This window comes from Pygoscelis adeliae, unplaced genomic scaffold (assembly GCF_000699105.1).
Source record: "Pygoscelis adeliae isolate BGI_AS28 unplaced genomic scaffold, ASM69910v1 Scaffold88, whole genome shotgun sequence".
NCBI lineage: Eukaryota > Metazoa > Chordata > Aves > Sphenisciformes > Spheniscidae > Pygoscelis > Pygoscelis adeliae.
Window position 1 is genome coordinate 1,984,631 of NW_008825616.1, and position 19,858 is coordinate 2,004,488.

General features: G+C 44.0%; 1 protein-coding gene across 1 annotated transcript in view; it reads left to right on the forward strand.

Annotated features, from left to right (window-relative positions):
* OBSCN (obscurin, cytoskeletal calmodulin and titin-interacting RhoGEF) overlaps positions 1-19,858 on the forward strand; it is a 203,829-nt gene that overhangs the window by 25,273 nt on the left and 158,698 nt on the right. Inside the window, exons 5-15 of the mRNA XM_009333308.1 lie at positions 21-323; positions 1,116-1,382; positions 2,236-2,511; positions 6,236-6,508; positions 9,790-10,065; positions 10,804-11,079; positions 15,607-15,882; positions 16,463-16,738; positions 17,278-17,553; positions 18,249-18,524; positions 18,717-18,992. Coding sequence (XP_009331583.1) covers positions 21-323; positions 1,116-1,382; positions 2,236-2,511; positions 6,236-6,508; positions 9,790-10,065; positions 10,804-11,079; positions 15,607-15,882; positions 16,463-16,738; positions 17,278-17,553; positions 18,249-18,524; positions 18,717-18,992 — 3,051 coding nt within the window. The remainder of the gene's footprint in view (positions 1-20; positions 324-1,115; positions 1,383-2,235; positions 2,512-6,235; positions 6,509-9,789; positions 10,066-10,803; positions 11,080-15,606; positions 15,883-16,462; positions 16,739-17,277; positions 17,554-18,248; positions 18,525-18,716; positions 18,993-19,858) is intronic.

Consider the following 19,858-nt stretch of genomic DNA (forward strand, 5'->3'; position numbering starts at 1 on the left):
CCCCCCCCCCTGTCGTGCAGCTCCTAAAAACCCTCCCACCCAACCCCCAGCCGACCCTGTGGTGAAAAATAAAACAGAAACCTCAGTGATGCTAGCATGGTCCCCTCCAAAGATGGACCGCCCCATTCCAATCGATGGCTACGTTGTGGAACGCAAGAAACTAACTGGCTTTGCCTGGGTGAGGTGCCATGAGTCTCATGTCCCTGCCCCAGAGTTCACGGTGAGCAACCTGTCGGAAGAGGCTGACTATCAGTTCAGGGTGTCTGCAGTCAACGCCTACGGACAGAGCCCCTACCTGGAGTTCCCAGGGAGCGTGCACCTCGGTGAGCACAAAACCGTCATAAAATGGGTCAGTCTGTGCTGATCTGCCACGTGGGTGCTCTCAAGATGTATCCCATGACTTTGAGGGGGATAGAGCAATAGCATAGCAAAACCTTTCTCGTTTCAACCACTGACCATTGCCAACGTGATGGTGGTTGGGTTTCTGTGATAAAGCTGCGAGTATGCTTATATTCCGATAGCTCACATCAGGCTGCGTGAGAGGCAGAGGTCTCTGCAATGGACCTTAAGCCTGTAAACGCTTCTTCTAGACCCGGTATGAAAGGAAAAATTGAGGTGGGCTTATAATATAATTTTCAGTATATAAATGAGATATCAAACTTGCACCTAGAGAATATTTATGGGTGATCATCACTCTCTTTAATCGTAGAGTTACTAGGAGAAATATGGGGGGTTTACTTTATTTCTAGGGTGCCAATGTGCCCGTAGAATTATTGTGAGCAATGGGATTGCTTCTTCCTTTGATTCATTGGTGGTTCAGGCTTGTTATGCCTTTAAACATCTTAGGGGAAAAAATAAGTAAAATATGCCTGTTGTTCTTTCCCTGCAGAAAAAGGACTTGCCCTAATGCCAGAGGTCAGTTACCTGCAGCTGTAGAAATCAAATCCTGTTGACCAACCGTGCATTGCCTTCAGTGCATGCAAATTGTATAAGGCTGCAGGATTTTATTCTCATGTCTTGTTTACCCCAAGAGCTTTGTTCTTAGGAAGGACTATTCTCCAGCGTGGCAGTCTTGCGTCCTTTGGTCTCAGATACATGTTGTTCTTCTATCCCAGAACCAGTCCCAGCTGTGAAAACCCCCCTGACAACTGTTGAAGCTGTACCTGGAGGGGACGCTCTGTTTACCATTGACCTCACGACGACATGTTCCGGCACTTGGTACCTTAATGGTAAAGCCTTACAGGAAAGTGAGACCTACATCATTAAGAGAACCCAAACTACTCATACCCTAATCGTAAAGAATGTCATCAAGAATGATGATGGAGCAGAAGTGAAATTTGTTGCCAATAATGTTGACACCAGCACCAAGATGAGAGTGAAAGGTATTTACTTTGACCACCGTCCTTTCTTCTTCCAGTCAAGGGGCAGCTGCTGTGACCTGATGATTAGAGCCGGGTCTGGAGGCTTTCACTGATGCCTGGACTGTAGGAAGTACCTGAAATTGCATCATATGACCTAATGTGTGTCCTGGTAATGACCTAACCATGATAGCACAGAGTTCAGAGTGAATCTGTGGATCTAGACAGCTGCTTGGTATCTGAACTGGACTGCTTAACATCAGCTCACAAATTTCTGTAGTTTACAACCATCACTGAGTGGATTCTGTCACCAGATCTACCACTGAGTCACCTTAGACCAGTAATTTCAGCTCCAGGTTTGGCTAGTCTTTCTGACTGTAGTGGAGTCTTTCAAAAGTCAAGGAGCATTAATTATTAACAAAGTTTTTCTCTTGGAGGTTTTTTAGTCTACCACAGACGTGTGTGATGTACAAGTTAGTATCATGTAACTCGATTTAGCAGTGAGAGCTGGGTGCTTCAGCTTTCCTCTATGAAATGACGGTAAGATCTGTATCTACCCACATTGTATGGCAAAAGGTAATGAATATCTATTCATTCTGGAAGGATGTGTTTGACTTTGGGTGAAAATCTCTGCAGAAGCGTGTTTAGAATATTATTAATCATTAGACATTTGTGCATGTTTTTTTTCTTAGTGACTCTGGCGGTAAAACCAGATTGGGTCTCCTGAACTAGAAAAAATTGCTTGGTATTGATGTGAGTGTGAGGGCAGGAACAGGACCTAATACTTTTTCAAAGATGTCACGGTCTACAGCAGACACATATCAGGGACACGTTAACCTGATATAACTTGAAATAACAAGGCCTTTGCTCCTGACAGGTGCTGCAGTGAGATTTACCAACAAGAGCAGAGATATAGAAAAGGTCTCCGCTCGGCTGCGGGAGGAGGCCAAACTTCAGGCTGAGCTTTCGGACACAGAGGCTACTGTGAAGTGGATGAAGGATGGGAAAGAGCTCAAGGCCAGTGAAAAATATGAGCTTCAAACTGTGGGGAAGAGGCACATCCTGAAAATTCGCAACACTGCAGCAGAGGATGCTGGAGTTTATGAGTGCATTTGTGAAGGGGATAAAATGCTCTATCAGCTTTCAGTGAAAGGTATGTGACTGCCTGGGCTGCTCTGTATTAATAGCCCGCTCCTGCCCTAAGCCAATAGAGTCATCAAGGGACAGAAAGGGAGCGCTCCAGAGGCGGTGCAGGGAGTTGTGGTAACTCCCCATCAAAGTCGAGAGTTGACAGTGTCTGTAGTCCCAGAGTAGGAGAACTTGGGACTAAATTTGGGATCTAACACTGTCTCAGTGGTAAGAGCTGTGCTTTCACTCAAATTGACGTGTTGTTACTTCATGAGACTGAATGGTGGGTAGCGAAAAGGTGCTCTTGTGATGAAGAAATTCACCCACAGGGGCAGGACATGATGCATGTGATCCCATGTCTGCCCTAAACTTGCTATGTGATATCAGACAAGTCACTAGGGAGCTAGTTCAGCTCTGATTAAAGTTCTGATGGACCAAGATCATCTTGGCATTGTGGGGTTCTTTTGTTATTTTGTTGTTTTTTGTTTTCTGTCAATACCCTGGTGAGTAAGAACAGACCTTTCCAGGGCACACTGGATGGCTTGACTCATTTCTATTTGCAAGGTATTCAGATGGAGGGCAGCGTAGAACAAACAGCAAAACATCATTTTCTTTTAATATTTCCCGTTTTAGATTTGAACCAGTACTGTTTTATAGCTGCCCCATTGTTTGACTGTTCTTGTTTTCATGGCAGCCCCTTCCCTCCTGATTGCCTGCTACCTTGCTGGTGGGCACATCCACGCCCAGAGCAAGACGTGGAGTCTTGAACCTTTACCCTGAAACCAACAGCATTCAGCCTCCGTCTTACAAGCCTTTCCATCCGTGCAAGCTTTTATGAACTAGTTCATAGGAGAGTTTCCTCTGCCTTGAGTGGGACCAGGTTTTGGCTGAAAAGCCCCAGTGTATCCCCAGATCATTCCTCATGGGTATCATCTAGATGTCTACTGAGGTTCAGAGTACAAAACCTGACTCCAAGACAGTCTAGCCTGTTGTCAGACATTGTCTGGGGTGAGCTCCGTAGCTATTTTGCTCTGAACTGGCACGTTCACTTTGCAAAGCCATTTGATTTCTGTGTTCTGTCCCGTAACTCACCCCTCACCACCTTCCCAGCAATGATCACACTGCTTCTACACGGAGTACGTATGAGGTGCTTCATCATCTTATTCCACTGGCTTCTTGCCCTTCTTGTTCTCTGTAGAGACAGCAAAGCCCCAGAGTAATGTATGTGTTTTGCATTTGACAACTTACTTGCTTGGTTATTCTCAAAGAGCAAACTCAAGAGGCACGAAGAGAGCTGAAAAAAATAATTTAAAAATGTGACTACATTTATGGAGGGAGGAATTTGCTGTCTGCGCTTGGCAGCTGTTCTTAATTTTGGTTTTCTTCTCTTTCTGTCTGCCTCTTTAGCATGATTTTTCACACTGGCAGATCTACCCACAGATTTAATTGAATTAGCTGATGGACATTGCCATGTGCTTTTCACCGTAATGTGACTATCAAATGAGTAATCAATGCTATTATTTTAAAATCTGTGTTGACAAGCTGTAACTTAAACATCTGTTGTCTGTAGCTTGATTCCTGGAGAATCAGCTTTCATATATCTCATCCTTGTAGGATGAGGCTTACAAATGCTGTCCCAGTATTTTACCTTTCAGCATCGCCACCTTTTATCTGTTTCTCCTGTAAATCAAACACAGCTAGCTGGTGAATCATTTGATGTGCAGGTCAGCTGTGTCTGGCACATGAGCATCACGTGGCTGCCAAGAGGCCACCGTGCTGAGCCATGGCCAGAGGCGTGTCACTCGCTGGGCCTCCTGCCCAAAAGAGCCCTGCTAGAAAATGCACTTGCCATTTATCACTGCAGTCCTTCCACTGCCATGAGACTTCACGTGCCAGGCGTCCTCTGACACATGACCGCCCGTGTTGAAACGGGACATCTGAGAAGTCTCCTTCGGACTGCCGTGGCTGTATTTTCCACTCTGGTTTTCTAAGGAATTGGAAGGTGCATGAATGAACCCATCTCCCTCTTCTTCCTCCCAAACCTTTTAACCTGCGGGCTGAGTTTCAGTAATGCTGGTGGAGAAGGAGAGGTCTCAGCAGCGTTTGGCCCCTGCAGGCTTCATGGGCGTAGGTGGCTGGGTAGAGGAGAAGGGCTGCGGTGTTGTCCTACTGAAAGGAAAGCTCCACCGTTACGAGTCATTAGAGAAACAAGTGGAAAGAGGGGCCCCAAGAAAAAACAGGAAAAAAGGAAGCTTTCCCTGGTTTAAATGCTTCTGGTAAGACTTTACCTATAGATATTACTTCTAATAAACAGACTTGGTAAACCCTAGAAAACAGGGCTGGTCGGGACCTGGAGAGGTAAAATGCAAGCTCCTGTCCCTGCCAGAAGCTGGTGATGGAACAGAGTCCCTTGAGGACCAGAACTGGAGAGGCCCTTGGCTGCACCGTCACGTCCTTCCCTTCCTTTTCCCTGTTTATTTGCTCGTTGGGTGTTTCTTAGTCTTACACTGGGGGAGATTTGGGACTGGGTTTTTCTTTTTCTTTCTTTGTGTACTGCTTGGCAAGTCAAGTCACTCTTCATTTTTAGGTCTCCAGGCTCTGCCACTGTACAAGCTGGTGAATATTGGTTCCCTACCCAATATTTGTCTGTAATTAAAAGCACTACCACAGACTTGAAGAAATCTAATGTACTTGAAAGCAAGGAAACTAAATGCAAACTCCATCCTTGTGGAAAGGGTCTTTGAGTTAAAGGAGAACCCCTATGTGTTGCACTGGGACGTAGCACCGATAATAACGCTTTTGGAGCAAAATTCTGAGAGAGTCATGCTTAGCTGGTCCAGACCATGGACCGTAACTGCTTGTCGCAGTATCAGCAGTGAAAGCTAATAACTCCTTTTGCCAGGCATTCTGCAGAGAGTTGTTAGCTTGTATTGTGCAAGCATGTTCTTGAAATTAAGGAAGAAATGCGTACACGATCAAGGCTTTGATTTTAGTATTTTTAGTAGCTACTAAAGTAGCACTACAATCAGTCCCAACAAAGTGACTTGATTGTGTGTGTTGTTTTAAAGTAATATGTTAAGAAGATGTTTGAGAATTAATTCCATTATCTAGGGTAAAATGGGACTGTGGTTTTAGGCTCATATTTTTAGCTAAGATGTTGGTGGGTTTTTGAATCTTTGCGTTGAGGTAATTGGTGACTCAATTATTCCGCTATATGTTAATATGGTGCCAGATTTATTATTTACCTTCTATGCTCCAGTTAATTTCCAGGAAGAAATTTCTTTTCATTTCAGTCCTATGTGATATCTGTGTAGATTTTTAATGTAATATAATTTAATTTATCTAGATTACATTTTAACCTCTTTTAGAGTCGATTTATTTGCCAGGTGGTTACAATACAATGATTGAATAACCTTCATTGCTTTCCCTCCCATCTGCTTGTGTCGTATCTTTCCTCACCTCTCCCCGGTATTTTCTTAAAGCCCTGTTGCCTAGGACTTCCTCTCCCATTGGCTCAGCCTCCTGCGTTGTATGTGCTCTGGTTTTTGGATGTATGATAATCAGGTATATGGTTTATAAAGGCTGGATTTTGGCTGTTTCTGCATTAGAATCTAGTAGTTTGATCCATAATTAAACATGCATATTTGGTATTATGATAAATTAACACCTAATGTAGATGCAAGTGTTGTATATATTTACTGATGTCCACACAATTCTTTACCAGTGCTGTGTGTCTATATTTTTTTCAGCACTTGCAAGCTTCATAAACAAAGAGAAAACCGGAGGAGTTATCAGGGCTGTCTCTGGAAAACAGGCTGAATTTGTTTCTGAGACCTCTGAGGCCAACATCATGGTTAAGTGGTACAAAGATGGCAAAGAAATCACAGCCAGCAAGAAATTCACCATGGAAGATAAAGGAAAACTGCATAAGCTTGTGGCTTCAGCTGTGACGAAAGAAGATGAAGGAACATACACATGCAAAATTGGAGATGACACTCTTATTTTCGATTTAAAAGTCTCAGGTAAGTTCGGGATGCAAGTGTGGGATCAGAGTCTGTGTTAGAAACTCAGGACTCGGTTCATTATACGTGTCTTACCTTGTAGATTGCCAGTTTTTTGGGCCAAGATTACACAGTGCTATTTCAGAGACTGACCCCTATTGTGATCCCTATGCAAATCCACAATATGGGTAAATAATATAACGATGCTGTTATGTATTCAAGTAAGCACAAGCTTTTACTCGGGTTGGAGTCAAGACTCAAACACCCCTCTGGCTGAACAGGCTGAGAGCCACATCTGGCCTTTATTCTTTTAGCTCAGGGATTGCCTCAGCATATACATCGTCTTTGAACCTCCTGACCAAGGTGGTCCTAAAATCTTACTGTGAAAGCCCTGTGTCCTCCTTTGACAAGTTTAACTGCTGATTTTGAGAGTTAAGCATCTCCTGCTATTCCCAAAGGACACTGTGATCTCTGAGACATCTCCCTGCGGTACTGTAAGCGAAGCCATTAGTTCATGGCACATGCCCGTCAGCATAAAGCACATGCTAAAGCACGTGGCTGTCAGGTCAAACCCAGAACAGAAATGCTTGTCACTGATGCGTTCCAGTCCAGGATGGAGCCAGAGTATAAAATGACACAAGAATTTATCTGTGAAATTCAATACCTGTGAAATTCAACTGATTCAATTTGCATAGCCTGGTGGGAGCCTTTCTTCTAAAAGTGGTTTTCTGGCTCATGTCTGGAGCCTAATTTTTAACTCAGTCCTAAGTTAGAAATTGAAACTCTACTGAAAGCTCCTCGTGGTGTGTCTACCTGCTGCAGTGCAATGCAATTCAAGAGAAGTAACAACTGAGTGCTTGTCACCTGTAGCAGTACATCCATGTTACCATGATGCTGTCCATCAGCAAACTAAAAACTCATCAGAGCTGATTAATCTAGCACTGGTCTCGAGGGATTGCTACAGGGTTTACTGAGCTAGAGGGACTGCTTCCAGTTTGCAACCGGTGTTTGCTCAGGTATTCATTCTGCATTCTGCCTCCAGTTCTCTTTGGTTGAGAATCCGACATTATGCAATTTCGCTTTGAGTGTAATTCATAGTCCCTGACTTTACCCGTTGGAAAATTGGTCTAGAAGAGCCAACCAGGCTCTATCCAAACTGATTCATGCAGCGTGAAACGTACCCCCAAAAGGCAATTTATACCATCTGATTTATACTGTCTGATCAGAGCTGTCTAAGATGGATTTTAAAAGTTTTCTGGAGCTACCTTTGTCTGAACATCAAGTACAGAGGAAGCCTGCGTGATTGCCTGAGACTGGATACCTAACTTTTTGATGACCGTGTGTAGCTTAGGTGAATCTCACCTGTAACTCCTATGACAAAACATCCCATGGCTCAGACAAAGAAAACTGGTATCTGCTAAGTAACTCCGTATATCCATGAATTTTTTAATGAACAAGGATTGAGTTACAGTCTGTTAACAAAACCTTAGCTAGGGTCACCATAAAGTTTCCAGAGTGCTAAGAAGCGCTGCACAGTCAGGGGATGGTCTTAGGGCAGGGAAGTAATCTGTCTTTATGGTAATGAGTTACCCTAATAACCTTGAACTGCAGGACCCTGGAGAGACTATCCTTCCTTAGTCATCTAATTTTTAAAAAATAAATCCGTCCTAATGATTACAATTTCTAATGAAATATTTGTTCTCTCATGCCACAGATGTGCCTGGCATGGGTGTAGCATAGCAATTGTCCTTGGGATACTCAGTGACTGAAAGCAACAGTTGCTGCTAAAAAAAATGCAATCCTAAGCTAAGGTTGGTTATAACTGACAGCCATCAGCTTGCTCTTCAGGCAAGGGCTGGCTTGGTGGAATGAAGGGTATGAAATACCTGACGTGCTCATCAAATATCGCTCGTTAGCTTAGGGACAGGGTGTGTCGGGTAGGTTTGCCCACATTTTACACACAAGGTGCCTGTCTCCGCTTACTTAGTTGCCTTCGCCTTTACCTTTACAAATACACTTGCAAAAAACCTGAGTTGATAAAAATGCTGTATTGTTGCTGCGTACGTGACACACGCTCTGTGTGCGTGTGTGCATGCACGGCTCATACGTGTGGCCACCAGTCTGTGCCGGCAGCAGAGTTTGAGCTGAGGTATCGAAACAGGAACCTCTGCTGCTTGAGCTATATGAGTTGTGAGCAGTTGTGAGTTCTCTACTGTGAAGATCGGTTTCAGCAGAAAGATGTGACACTGCTGGCTCAATATATTAACTTAGTCCTCCTGGAGTTGATCCTGATCTGGTCTGGGGAAGAACTAGTCCAGTTGGACTGATGTTGTGAACATGGGGCTGCAGGAATGGGCTCAGAAACATGTAAAAAAAGGCTCCTCATCACTTCTAACAAGACTTTCTGAGACTTCTTAGATCTTTTCAAAGCTTTTTGTGGACTTGGACATCAATACATATTCCCTAGAGCTTGCTTGAAATCAGAAACAAGGAGTGGTGATTAAAGCGTCAGCAACTTGAGGGCATCTCAGCTTGATTTAAAAGATCCAGAAGGATGTAGGAGAGATGAATGTGATTGCACTGTAACCGAGAGCAATTATCTGAAGATTGGAGAAGGAGTTTGCACCATCTGTCAGGAAGTCAAGCATCAACATTCATGTGTTTGATGAGACGGGAGCTGTGAATTAAAGCACATGTCAGGCTTTATGGTCTCATGATGTTGGGCCAGGTTCTGCTCATGGCTCTGTGCACATACAACTCTGGTAATAGAAACCACCGCGTCTGTGCTCTGTAAGAGCTTTCATGCCTGACTTCTGAAAGGGGGACAGAAAATGGATGCATATCAGTTAGGTGGATTTTGGTTATGAATCCAGGCCGGCATAGATCCACATCTGTCTAGAACTTAATAAGGCTAGTATTAATGCCACAGCGTAGACCTACTAGGCTGATATAGTATAAAGGATTCATCAATACCCAGCTCCCAAACTGGAGACCATTATGTACCAACTCTCTGGCTGATTTAAAACTTGGACAATGAGTTCCCCGGTAGAGATAACGCTGCTGTACCTTAGGAGGGCCTTTTCTGACTCATAACCACAGTTTATTGCCGTAACTGTTAACACTCTGTCATAGTTACATTGCAATACTACCATGCACACACATGTACATTTAGACCTCCAGAGGTGAAACTTGATCACCCAAGCGTGACTGGCAATGAAATAACGACCAGTCATTACTGTATCTTACCATTGTGCTGATAAGCCTGGATCAAGGCATAAACTGCTTTCTCTTTTTCTTTTCAGATGAAGCTGTTAATTTTGTCAACAAGCCCAAAACAACTCCAGAAATATCAGTCAGTCCTTCTGAAAACCTTGAGCTGGTGTGTGAGGTGTCAGCTGCCAGCGGAGCCGTGGTATGGAAGAAGGATCAAACTGAGGTGAAGCAGGACCAGAGGACAACAGTCATCTCCCAGGGGACACATCGCAAGCTCATCATCAAGAAGGTGACACAGCAAGACCAAGGGAGCTATACCTGTGAAACAAAGGATGACAGAACAACATTCCAAGTCAAAGTCAGAGGTGAGAAAATGCTAGAAATGCCAAAGTTAAAGGAATATTCCATTTTGGGTAGTATCTTACATTAGGATGATCATTTTGCAACCTCTCTGGGGTGAAATATTTCAGCCATAGGGCTTGATTTTCAGCCACTTGTCATATCAACATTTTATACACACACTTTTGTATCCGTGACTAGTAGTAACCGCAAAAAAATGGTGGGCAAGGATGATCACTTCTGCACCTCTCACAATTAGCTGGTGTGTCTGCAGAAAAACTCCTGCAGAATCACAGTGCGAGGCCATAACAGAGGTGCAGGGACAGATAAAAGGGAAGGGGGAGGTGTTTGAAGAGCTCTGATTAGATGGAGAATGACTGAATTTGAGTGACCCAAACAGGCAGAAAAAGAGCAATGGTTCCTGGTTATGAGGATACGAGGACTGTTCCCTTTGGATTCACTGGAAGCTTGGAGAGACATAGGAAGAGAAAAATAAAGAAGAGGGAGGAGGGTTCAGGCTGTGCACATTGATGCTCCGAGTCCCAGGTTCAAATCTGTACTCAAATTCAGTTTTTAAACTTTATCCCAGAATTCCCATACCCCTATTCACCTCCTGTCAGCAAAATAGAGATGAAGGTGTCTTCTTGTCTTAATGAGCTGTCATGATACTACTGGTCAAGTGTAGTGAAATAGGGGGAACTTGATTAAGCACTGGAGAAGACAACTGCAAAAAGCTATGTGTGACTATTGTGGCTTTCTTACAGAGACAGAAGACGTGTTTACAAACAAGGACAAGGTACAAAAGGAGGTGAAGGCTGTACTGACACAAAACACCACGCTGAGCTGCGAGGTGGCCCAGGAGAAGACCGATGTGAAATGGTACAAGGAGGGAAAACTGATCACCTCGAGCAAGAAGTTCAAGGTGGAGTCGGAGGGCAAATCGCGTCGTCTGGTGGTAGGCCAGGTGGAGAAGAAAGATGCTGGGGAGTACACCTGCGAGGCTGCTGGCCAGAAACTGACCTTCAAGATTGTCGTCACAGGTGGGAGACATATTTCATTGCCTTTTCTTTGTGTTTGGGTTTTTTCTCCTTTTTTCTCTGTCAAAATATTAGAAATGCTGTTAAATACTTTCTGACATTGGTCTAAGCTACCATTTAAGTGAGGTTGTGTAGGACTGGGCAGATCTACGGGTTATGTGTAGGTATAGCAATATCAGCTCCTCAACTCCTTTAGGCTCAGATAGTGAATCAAGAGTTTTCGTTAGCAGGCATTGTGCTAAAGAACCTCTTCCAATTTGATCATCAGTATTGGTATTCCTCCTCTTGTTATTGCTATTCATCCATGAAAGTCACTGTTTCCTTCTCTCTTTGTTTCATCTTTACTCTACACAATGTCCTCTCTCCCAAAACAGAGAATTTCTTCAATTATTCCCCAGTCTGGCTGTGCAAAACCATATGTGAGCACAGCCTCAAAACTCCATGCACCATGAAACTTTTGTGGATGATGAACAGAAATGGATATAGATATGTGCAACTGGAATTATGATTTGTATTTAGCAACATTTCTTTCAGCTCTTCCCCTACCACTTCTTTCATCTGTCATTGGGTACCCGACTGTGATTTGTAAAGCTATGAGAAGTGGTGCAAATACTTGTCTACCAAGTGATATTTAAACAGTAGTGTTTGCAAGATCCCTACTTTATTGTGCCTGCATTGAGAATGTTTGGGAGTTGATGGTAGTGTATTGTCCTAAAAATTTTGTAGCAGCTGCATTGCACATATCTGCGATGTGCTGAATCCAAAGGTGACGACTGTTCATTGAGATTTCTACCTCTGTAATGACCAGTCATGAGTCCAGGAATGTTTATTTGTATTTGCATTTTTCTCCTTTAACAACATGATTTGGAGTCTGAGGATTTAATACTGAGGCTGTTCTTTCACTCTGACTACACTAGAGATTTCTTTGGTCTCAGTATATTTTGCAAGAGGTCCAGTAAATTTTATCTCAGGCTCCGGGCAGCCATGGATATGTCAGCTACATTCTGAGTAACCATTTCTGAATTGGATGATAAGGAAGGGTTTGGGTTTGTTTTGTTCATATTCATAACACTCCACTGTCTTTGCAGTCAAACGCCTCTCTGGTGTTACAGTTCTTGTCTCATATTCTGAGCTGATCAGAACAGGGAATATATTTTCTCCTCTGCTTTCTTACGGCATCAAACACATTGGGACCATGATGCTGGCAGAGGTCTGGCATTTCATCAGCTATGTAGAAGAGCAACTGCGTTGGGAGTCTATTGACTTTCCTGCTTGCAGCCGTGCTGGAGACCTGAAGTCCTTGCAGGGCATAGCTCGAGTGCTGCTCCCTTGTAATGGTTGCAGTCTTTACTGCTCTCCCGCTGTCTTGGGGCATTCTGCTCCCTCCATCTTCTATGTGCAATGCGCAACTGCTGCTATAGCATAAAGCTTTGCTGCTCCCCGCAGCATATATTGTAAGCCATCAGCTGTTATGTGTCTCCACTCTGCGTGGCATACGCAGGGCGTGAGTTGGGGCATTTTGGCTCTTTTTCAACGAATTGTGTAGCTCATCCTTTTGCCTCAGGGAACTGCCAGTTTCAGTGAAGGATGGATTACGGTAAGGCTAGATCTGAGAGGCATCTTTTGGAGAAAATGCAACATGGACATTGATAGAAAGACCATTGGTATAAACCAAGTTGATGCTCAGCTGCTGAAACCAGTTCATACATTACTGCAGAGGCGTAGTCAGAAAACACACAAATTTAGTGATTTTTACACTTGAATTCTCTAGCTGAGGACTATTCTTAGCTGTCTGCCTCAGAAACCAAAGGTTTTCAGTGCTCTTTCACACCGGATGACTTCACGGCTGCGCAGGGTAATGTAACACCTTTCCCCCTCTGTTGTAAGTGGAGAGTGCTTGCCTAGCTACCGTTGCTGTATTTCTCATGTGTACAACTGTAACATGACATGCAAGTCCAGCACTCACTGGAAAACAATCTAGTGTGAAAGTCAGGAGGGATTATGAGTACTCTGAGTGGTTGGCTCTTTTGCTGCAGAAATCCTCATCTTACTAGACTATCCCAAAGTGCAGTGGCTTTCTGGGTCTTAATTTATCCTGTTACCATTGCACTCAGAAAGCTTTTCAGGGTTCCTGTGCTCCAGGGCTCCACTGGTAGCACAAAACCTTCCCTATTTAAGGACAGCTTGAAGGTTAGATGCTCAGTGTTGAGTATTGGGATGCAGCTGTAGCTTTCTGGCTTAATATAAAAAGAAGCAGGTGCTGCACACCTTGGGACTGGGCTAGACGTGTAGCCAAAAGAGCCGATTCTGAAATCTCATTATTTCAAGATTCATGGTATGCAGTGAAATCCTTATTTGAAGTTGGCGAAAGCTGCATGTCCTGAAAATGGCTTTCTTCAGTTCCAGTGGAACTTCACTAACCAGTTTCAGCTGAGGTTGAAAGTGTCATCTGCACTGAATACTTCTTTAACTTTAAAATAAGTTTCTAAGGCAAATTACTGGCTCATGTAAATCACTTTGTAAGCTGACTAAAAGTTTTAGCCACATTTCCTATCACTATAAAAATGGTTTATATTAAAGGGCAAGAATGCAGAGGACAAGTGAGTAACCCACCTGGAATATTCCTGCCCTGCTAACTTGACATTTTAAATACAGCACCCATTGACACAGACCGGTTTGTAACTCATTTGTTTAGTGCACCCTGCATATTCACAGTCCAAGTTGTAGCTGGAAGTTGAAATGTTTACATTTTTGCAACCAGTTTTGAATGCAAACCATGGTGTGTGCTCGAGCTCTTTTAGATATCAAAATGCTGCTTAATCTGCAGTGGGCTGACGTGTGCCTTTGAGGAGTTTTGCATCGCCCAGGCCATGTACGCTGCCTTGTTAATGACACCTTAATGATAATGACACCTCCTTACACCCCTTCTACAGCCAATATAAACAGAGGAGCTCAAATTTAAAGCATGTAAGCTGGGTTCCTGCTTCGGCTGGCTCCCTGCAGGACCCCTCTCTTTCCACGGACTGTGCAAAATTGATGGCAAGCCTACGATGTGGCTCCCAGGATGGCGTGTAGTGCCACGGTCAGCAGTGTCGGACCCTGACCTCAACTTACCCCTGCTCCTTCCCCTCCCAGGCAGCTGCTGCCACTCAGAGTACAGACATGACAGAAACTGTATGCAGAGGAGAAAGTCATCAAGGGGGAGTAAAGGATGGCACTAGGAGGCTGCAGAGAGTGTCTGGGGGGAGGAAGGCAGTAGCACAGGTTACAGAAGGGGTTCACCATGACTGCCAGGGAGAACCAAGAGCCTGCCAGGTAACCTTGACCAGGTAACCCGAAGCTGAGTGGATGAATTATCTTCCATGCTTGCACTGCAACCGAAGGGCAATGGCAACCCCATACACTCGCTAGTCCAGCATCTATCTTTGGAGCTTGTGCTCCTGTATCAGTGAAATCATGGACTTCAACGCTCAAGTACATACCTCAGACCCAAATAGGCATAGGCCGCCTATGCTAAATGCTGGACGGTTGTTGAATTGTGATGTCCATCATGTAGGCATACCAGAAACATTTTACACTTCTTGTGCAGTTATTTCTTAGGGTAAATCAGTGGGAAAAAAAAAATGTGGCAGCCCATTTATTTAGGGTCTATTTGTCCTCCCACATCTCAAATGTACACTAATATAAAAGCTAACAGTGACCACACCAATTGTTGGTAAAGGACAACCAGGTAAAACAATCATTAAAGAAATAGGTAAAAGGTGCAATTTATCAGTCAGTCCTACTTAGCAAGGTGACAATTGAATCTTTTCAATGCATACGCCTAACTAACTACTGATCGCACACGATATCCTTTTGATGCCAACTCCACTTGTTGAGATGGACGTTCTAAGTGGTTCTGTGGAAGAAAGTTATTTTAAACAGTTCATTCTTGTTGCTTGTGTTAAGTATTAAGAGAAGATTCCCTATGGCCAGTTTTCCGAAAAATTTGAGATTTCTGAGGAAAGAAAAGTGTACTTCAAATTTTATAGGCCAGTTTTATGTATAATGTAGGCCAAGTACTTTTCCATATTAAGAACTGTATCTTTGTCATTTCTTTGGGATCGAGTTACAAGATATTTTCTGAACAGCACCCAGTCTTAACCTCAAATACCGAGATGCTGGTAAATTCCTGTAAATAATGTGATAGTGAAGGTGGCAACTCATAATTGTGTTATATTTGGTTAGTTCCAAATGTGGGGTGTAGAAATATCATAAAGACACAAAGGGGGAAATTTGTTTTTGTCTTCATTATAAGAAATTTGAAAATGAGGCAGTTGAGCTGTTCGTGAAGACTAGTCAGAGAGGTATGATAATTACATGGACTATGTTTTGAGGGTGCACTGCTCTATGTGATAAAAAGAACAGCAAAGCAATGGTACTTAGAGGAAATGATCCTGTAGAGCACCTACACAAAATACATGTAATGTCTTCTTGTCACAAGCTATTTATATCTTCAGTATTTTTTTCCCTGATGTTTCCCTATTTCAGAGGCAGAAGATGCATTTGTCAACAAGGAGAAGGTGCAGAAAGAGGTGAAAGCTGCACTATCAGAAAACGCCACGCTGAGCTGCGAGGTGGCCCAGGAGAAGACCGATGTGAAATGGTACAAGGAGGGGAAACTGATCACCTCGAGCAAGAAGTTCAAGGTGGAGTCGGAGGGCAAATCGCGTCGTCTGGTGGTGGGCCAGGTGGAGAAGAAAGATGCTGGGGAGTACACCTGCGAGGCTGCTGGCCAGAAACTGACCTTCAAGCTTGACGTCACAGGTGAGGGATTATCTGGTTACATATTTTTTTTTGCTGTAGCTGTAAGGAAAGTTTCCTAGTGGCATAGACTTACTTCCAGCCTTCAAGCTTGACATCACAGGTGAGAGAAGATTCTTTGGCCCAGCCTTCCTATTTCGGGAATATTTAGAAAAATGAATATTATTATGTATCTTCCATGTAAAACAGTATAGAATCTGTAAGACAGGGAGCTCCATCCCTGAAAAAACTTTGGGAGCCACCCACCTCTGTAGAAACAGACCGTGAAGAGGAAAGTACTGATTGCACCTCTCCATCCCAAGAAGTTGGTGCAACCAGAACAACTTTGTGACGCAGCTGATTGTCAGTGCATTTCAGAGCAGAGTCGTGGTGGAGAGTGGTAGGGTGTCTGCGCAACGTCTGCACTCGGAACCCAAAACAAAACACAGAAACTCACCAGAAAGCAGTCTGCATGTTCTACCAATAGCTTTAGATGTGTGTTGTCAAGTCAGAGGCTTGGTTTCCAGTGTTACCTGTAAGCCGTGATAAGGGGATCGCGCAACATCGTATCTTGGAGGCACTCTGAAATTCTCTCTCTTTTCAGAGCCAGAAGTTGTGTTTACAAACAAGGAGAAGGTGCAGAAAGAGATGAAAGCTGCACTATCAGAAAACGCCACGCTGAGCTGCGAGGTGGCCCAGGAGAAGACCGATGTGAAATGGTACAAGGAGGGGAAACTGATCACCTCGAGCAAGAAGTTCAAGGTGGAGTCGGAGGGCAAATCGCGTCGTCTGGTGGTGGGCCAGGTGGAGAAGAAAGATGCTGGGGAGTACACCTGCGAGGCTGCTGGCCAGAAACTGACCTTCAAGCTTGACGTCACAGGTGAGGGATTATCTGGTTACATATTTTTTTTTGCTGTAGCTGTAAGGAAAGTTTCCTAGTGGCATAGACTTACTTCCAGCCTTCAAGCTTGACATCACAGGTGAGAGAAGATTCTTTGGCCCAGCCTTCCTATTTCGGGAATATTTAGAAAAATGAATATTATTATGTATCTTCCATGTAAAACAGTATAGAATCTGTAAGACAGGGAGCTCCATCCCTGAAAAAACTTTGGGAGCCACCCACCTCTGTAGAAACAGACCGTGAAGAGGAAAGTACTGATTGCACCTCTCCATCCCAAGAAGTTGGTGCAACCAGAACAACTTTGTGACGCAGCTGATTGTCAGTGCATTTCAGAGCAGAGTCGTGGTGGAGAGTGGTAGGGTGTCTGCCCAACGTCTGCACTCAGAACCCAAAACAAAACACAGAAACTCACCAGAAAGCAGTCTGCATGTTCTACCAATAGCTTTAGACGTGATGTCTTCTTGTCACAAGCTATTTATATCTTCAGTATTTTTTTCCCTGATGTTTCCCTATTTCAGAGGCAGAAGATGCATTTGTCAACAAAGAGAAGGTGCAGAAAGAGGTGAAAGCTGCACTATCAGAAAACGCCACGCTGAGCTGCGAGGTGGCCCAGGAGAAGACCGATGTGAAATGGTACAAGGAGGGGAAACTGATCACCTCGAGCAAGAAGTTCAAGGTGGAGTCGGAGGGCAAATCGCGTCGTCTGGTGGTGGGCCAGGTGGAGAAGAAAGATGCTGGGGAGTACACCTGCGAGGCTGCTGGCCAGAAACTGACCTTCAAGCTTGTCGTCACAGGTGGGAGATGTGTTGGCTCTCATCACAGAGTGGTCCGTGACTTCCCTTTACTACAGAGCAAAATTAATCACTCTCTGGGCTCCAGGGTCTGTTTGGCCTAGATGTTCATTGAGTAGTGAGGGAGATCAGGCTACCAGCTTGTGTTCATCCACTGTCACACAGATGCCTGTAGCTAGATGTCTTCATCCGGGAGATGAATCCCACTCAGCAGTCCTTGTTGTTTGCTAATTTTAGAGTAAAGAAAATTAAACGAGTTTACATATGCTGTTGTGCTTTATAGGGATAAAGGTAGGGCCAGCTCCCAGATGTGTAAGAAAATAGGTCTGGAATCATGCTCAAGCAGTACCTAGAGTGGGCAAGGCTTACACTGGAGTCCCAGTGGCGGATGAGATTGGGTGCTTATTTGTGCATTGCACTGAGGAACAAAAAGCCAGATTTCCTGTGGATCCATGGGGATGGGAGGAAGCTTAACTCCTGGGGCATTGGTTCATTTTGCTCAGAAATGGCTGATGTGTTGTCCTCAGGGTGCACAGAGGGCCATGCCTTGCCTGAGTGTATCTTAGCTGTGAGTGGGACCATTCCAAAATGACAGAGCTGCGGGAAGGTCTTGTAAGCAGGATTTTGCATGTGGTTGTGAACATTGTGGACAGCATGAACATACGTGTGATTTTTAAACTGCTTCTTCCACCCCACAGAAGCAGAGGATGCATTTATGAACAAGGAGAAGGTGCAGAAAGAGGTGAAAGCTGCACTATCAGAAAACGCCACGCTGAGCTGCGAGGTGGCCCAGGAGAAGACCGATGTGAAATGGTACAAGGAGGGGAAACTGATCACCTCGAGCAAGAAGTTCAAGGTGGAGTCGGAGGGCAAATCGCGTTGTCTGGTGGTGGGCCAGGTGGAGAAGAAAGATGCTGGGGAGTACACCTGCGAGGCTGCTGGCCAGAAACTGACCTTCAAGATTGATGTCACAGGTGAGTGAGTTTGCTGCATCTCTGTTTTACATCCTGAAAAAATTGAAGGAGAGAAAAATTACGTGGCTTGGCAAATTCCATTTCAGCAGGCAGTGATGGAGCCAGTATTTAAATTCCGCTGGTTTACTCATGCGGTTGTGTTCAAACTATTAGAGTATCTTGGAGGCACTCTGAAATTCTCTCTCTTTTCAGAGCCAGAAGTTGTGTTTACAAACAAGGAGAAGGTGCAGAAAGAGATGAAAGCTGCACTATCAGAAAACGCCACGCTGAGCTGCGAGGTGGCCCAGGAGAAGACCGATGTGAAATGGTACAAGGAGGGGAAACTGATCACCTCGAGCAAGAAGTTCAAGGTGGAGTCGGAGGGCAAATCGCGTTGTCTGGTGGTGGGCCAGGTAGAGAAGAAAGATGCTGGGGAGTACACCTGCGAGGCTGCTGGCCAGAAACTGACCTTCAAGATTGTCGTCACAGGTGAGGGATTATCTGGTTACATATTTTTTTGCTGTAGCTATAAAGAAAGCTTCCTAGTGACATAGATTTACTTCCAGCCTTGGTCTTTATGGGTCTGCAACAGAACTTAAGTACTTATTCTTAAAGGTCAGTATTAAGGGCATGTGTTTGGATGCTTTGGGAAAGACAAAAGTCCACTCAGACTAGTATTCTTTCCCTTATTTTGACCAGAAATGGTTATTAAGAAAAAGGATGTAAGAACAAGAGAAGCATACAACAGTCCTTGCACTCTTTAGGAGTTTGTAGTTCCACGCTAAGGATCTGTAGTTTCCATCTCTGCTGGGACAGAGTTTTTCTGCCACATCTATACAAGACATGGCTTCGCTGAGAGAATTTGCCCATATGACTTCATGAGGAATTGCACAACACATACGATTTCGAGTGTGAGTTCAGATCGGTCTCCAGTAGTTTGTGTATGCTGGTGAATCATCAATGCATACATTTCTGTCCTGGCTGCTAGTTATTTTTGTGGAAAATATTACCCCGTACTTTCTTTCTTATCTTCCTTGCTTCTGTCTTGATTGAAAGGGTTATGAGGGAAGAATACCTGAATTTGATGTAGATGTTTCTTTTTTGATTGTGGACCAGAAGAAAACCTTGAAGATGCATGCAATTAAAACCACATCCCAGGAAGTGATGTGGGACAATACAATTGGATTTGGTGCAAAGATTGGCGCTTTCTTTCTTTCGATGGATTCACTCAGCGCTAAAATCTAACCAAGTCTGTTTAGAAGTGTGTGCATCTGTCATGGTTTAACGTCAGTCGGCAACTGAGCACCACAATAATAATAATAATAATAATAATAATAATAATAATAATAATAATA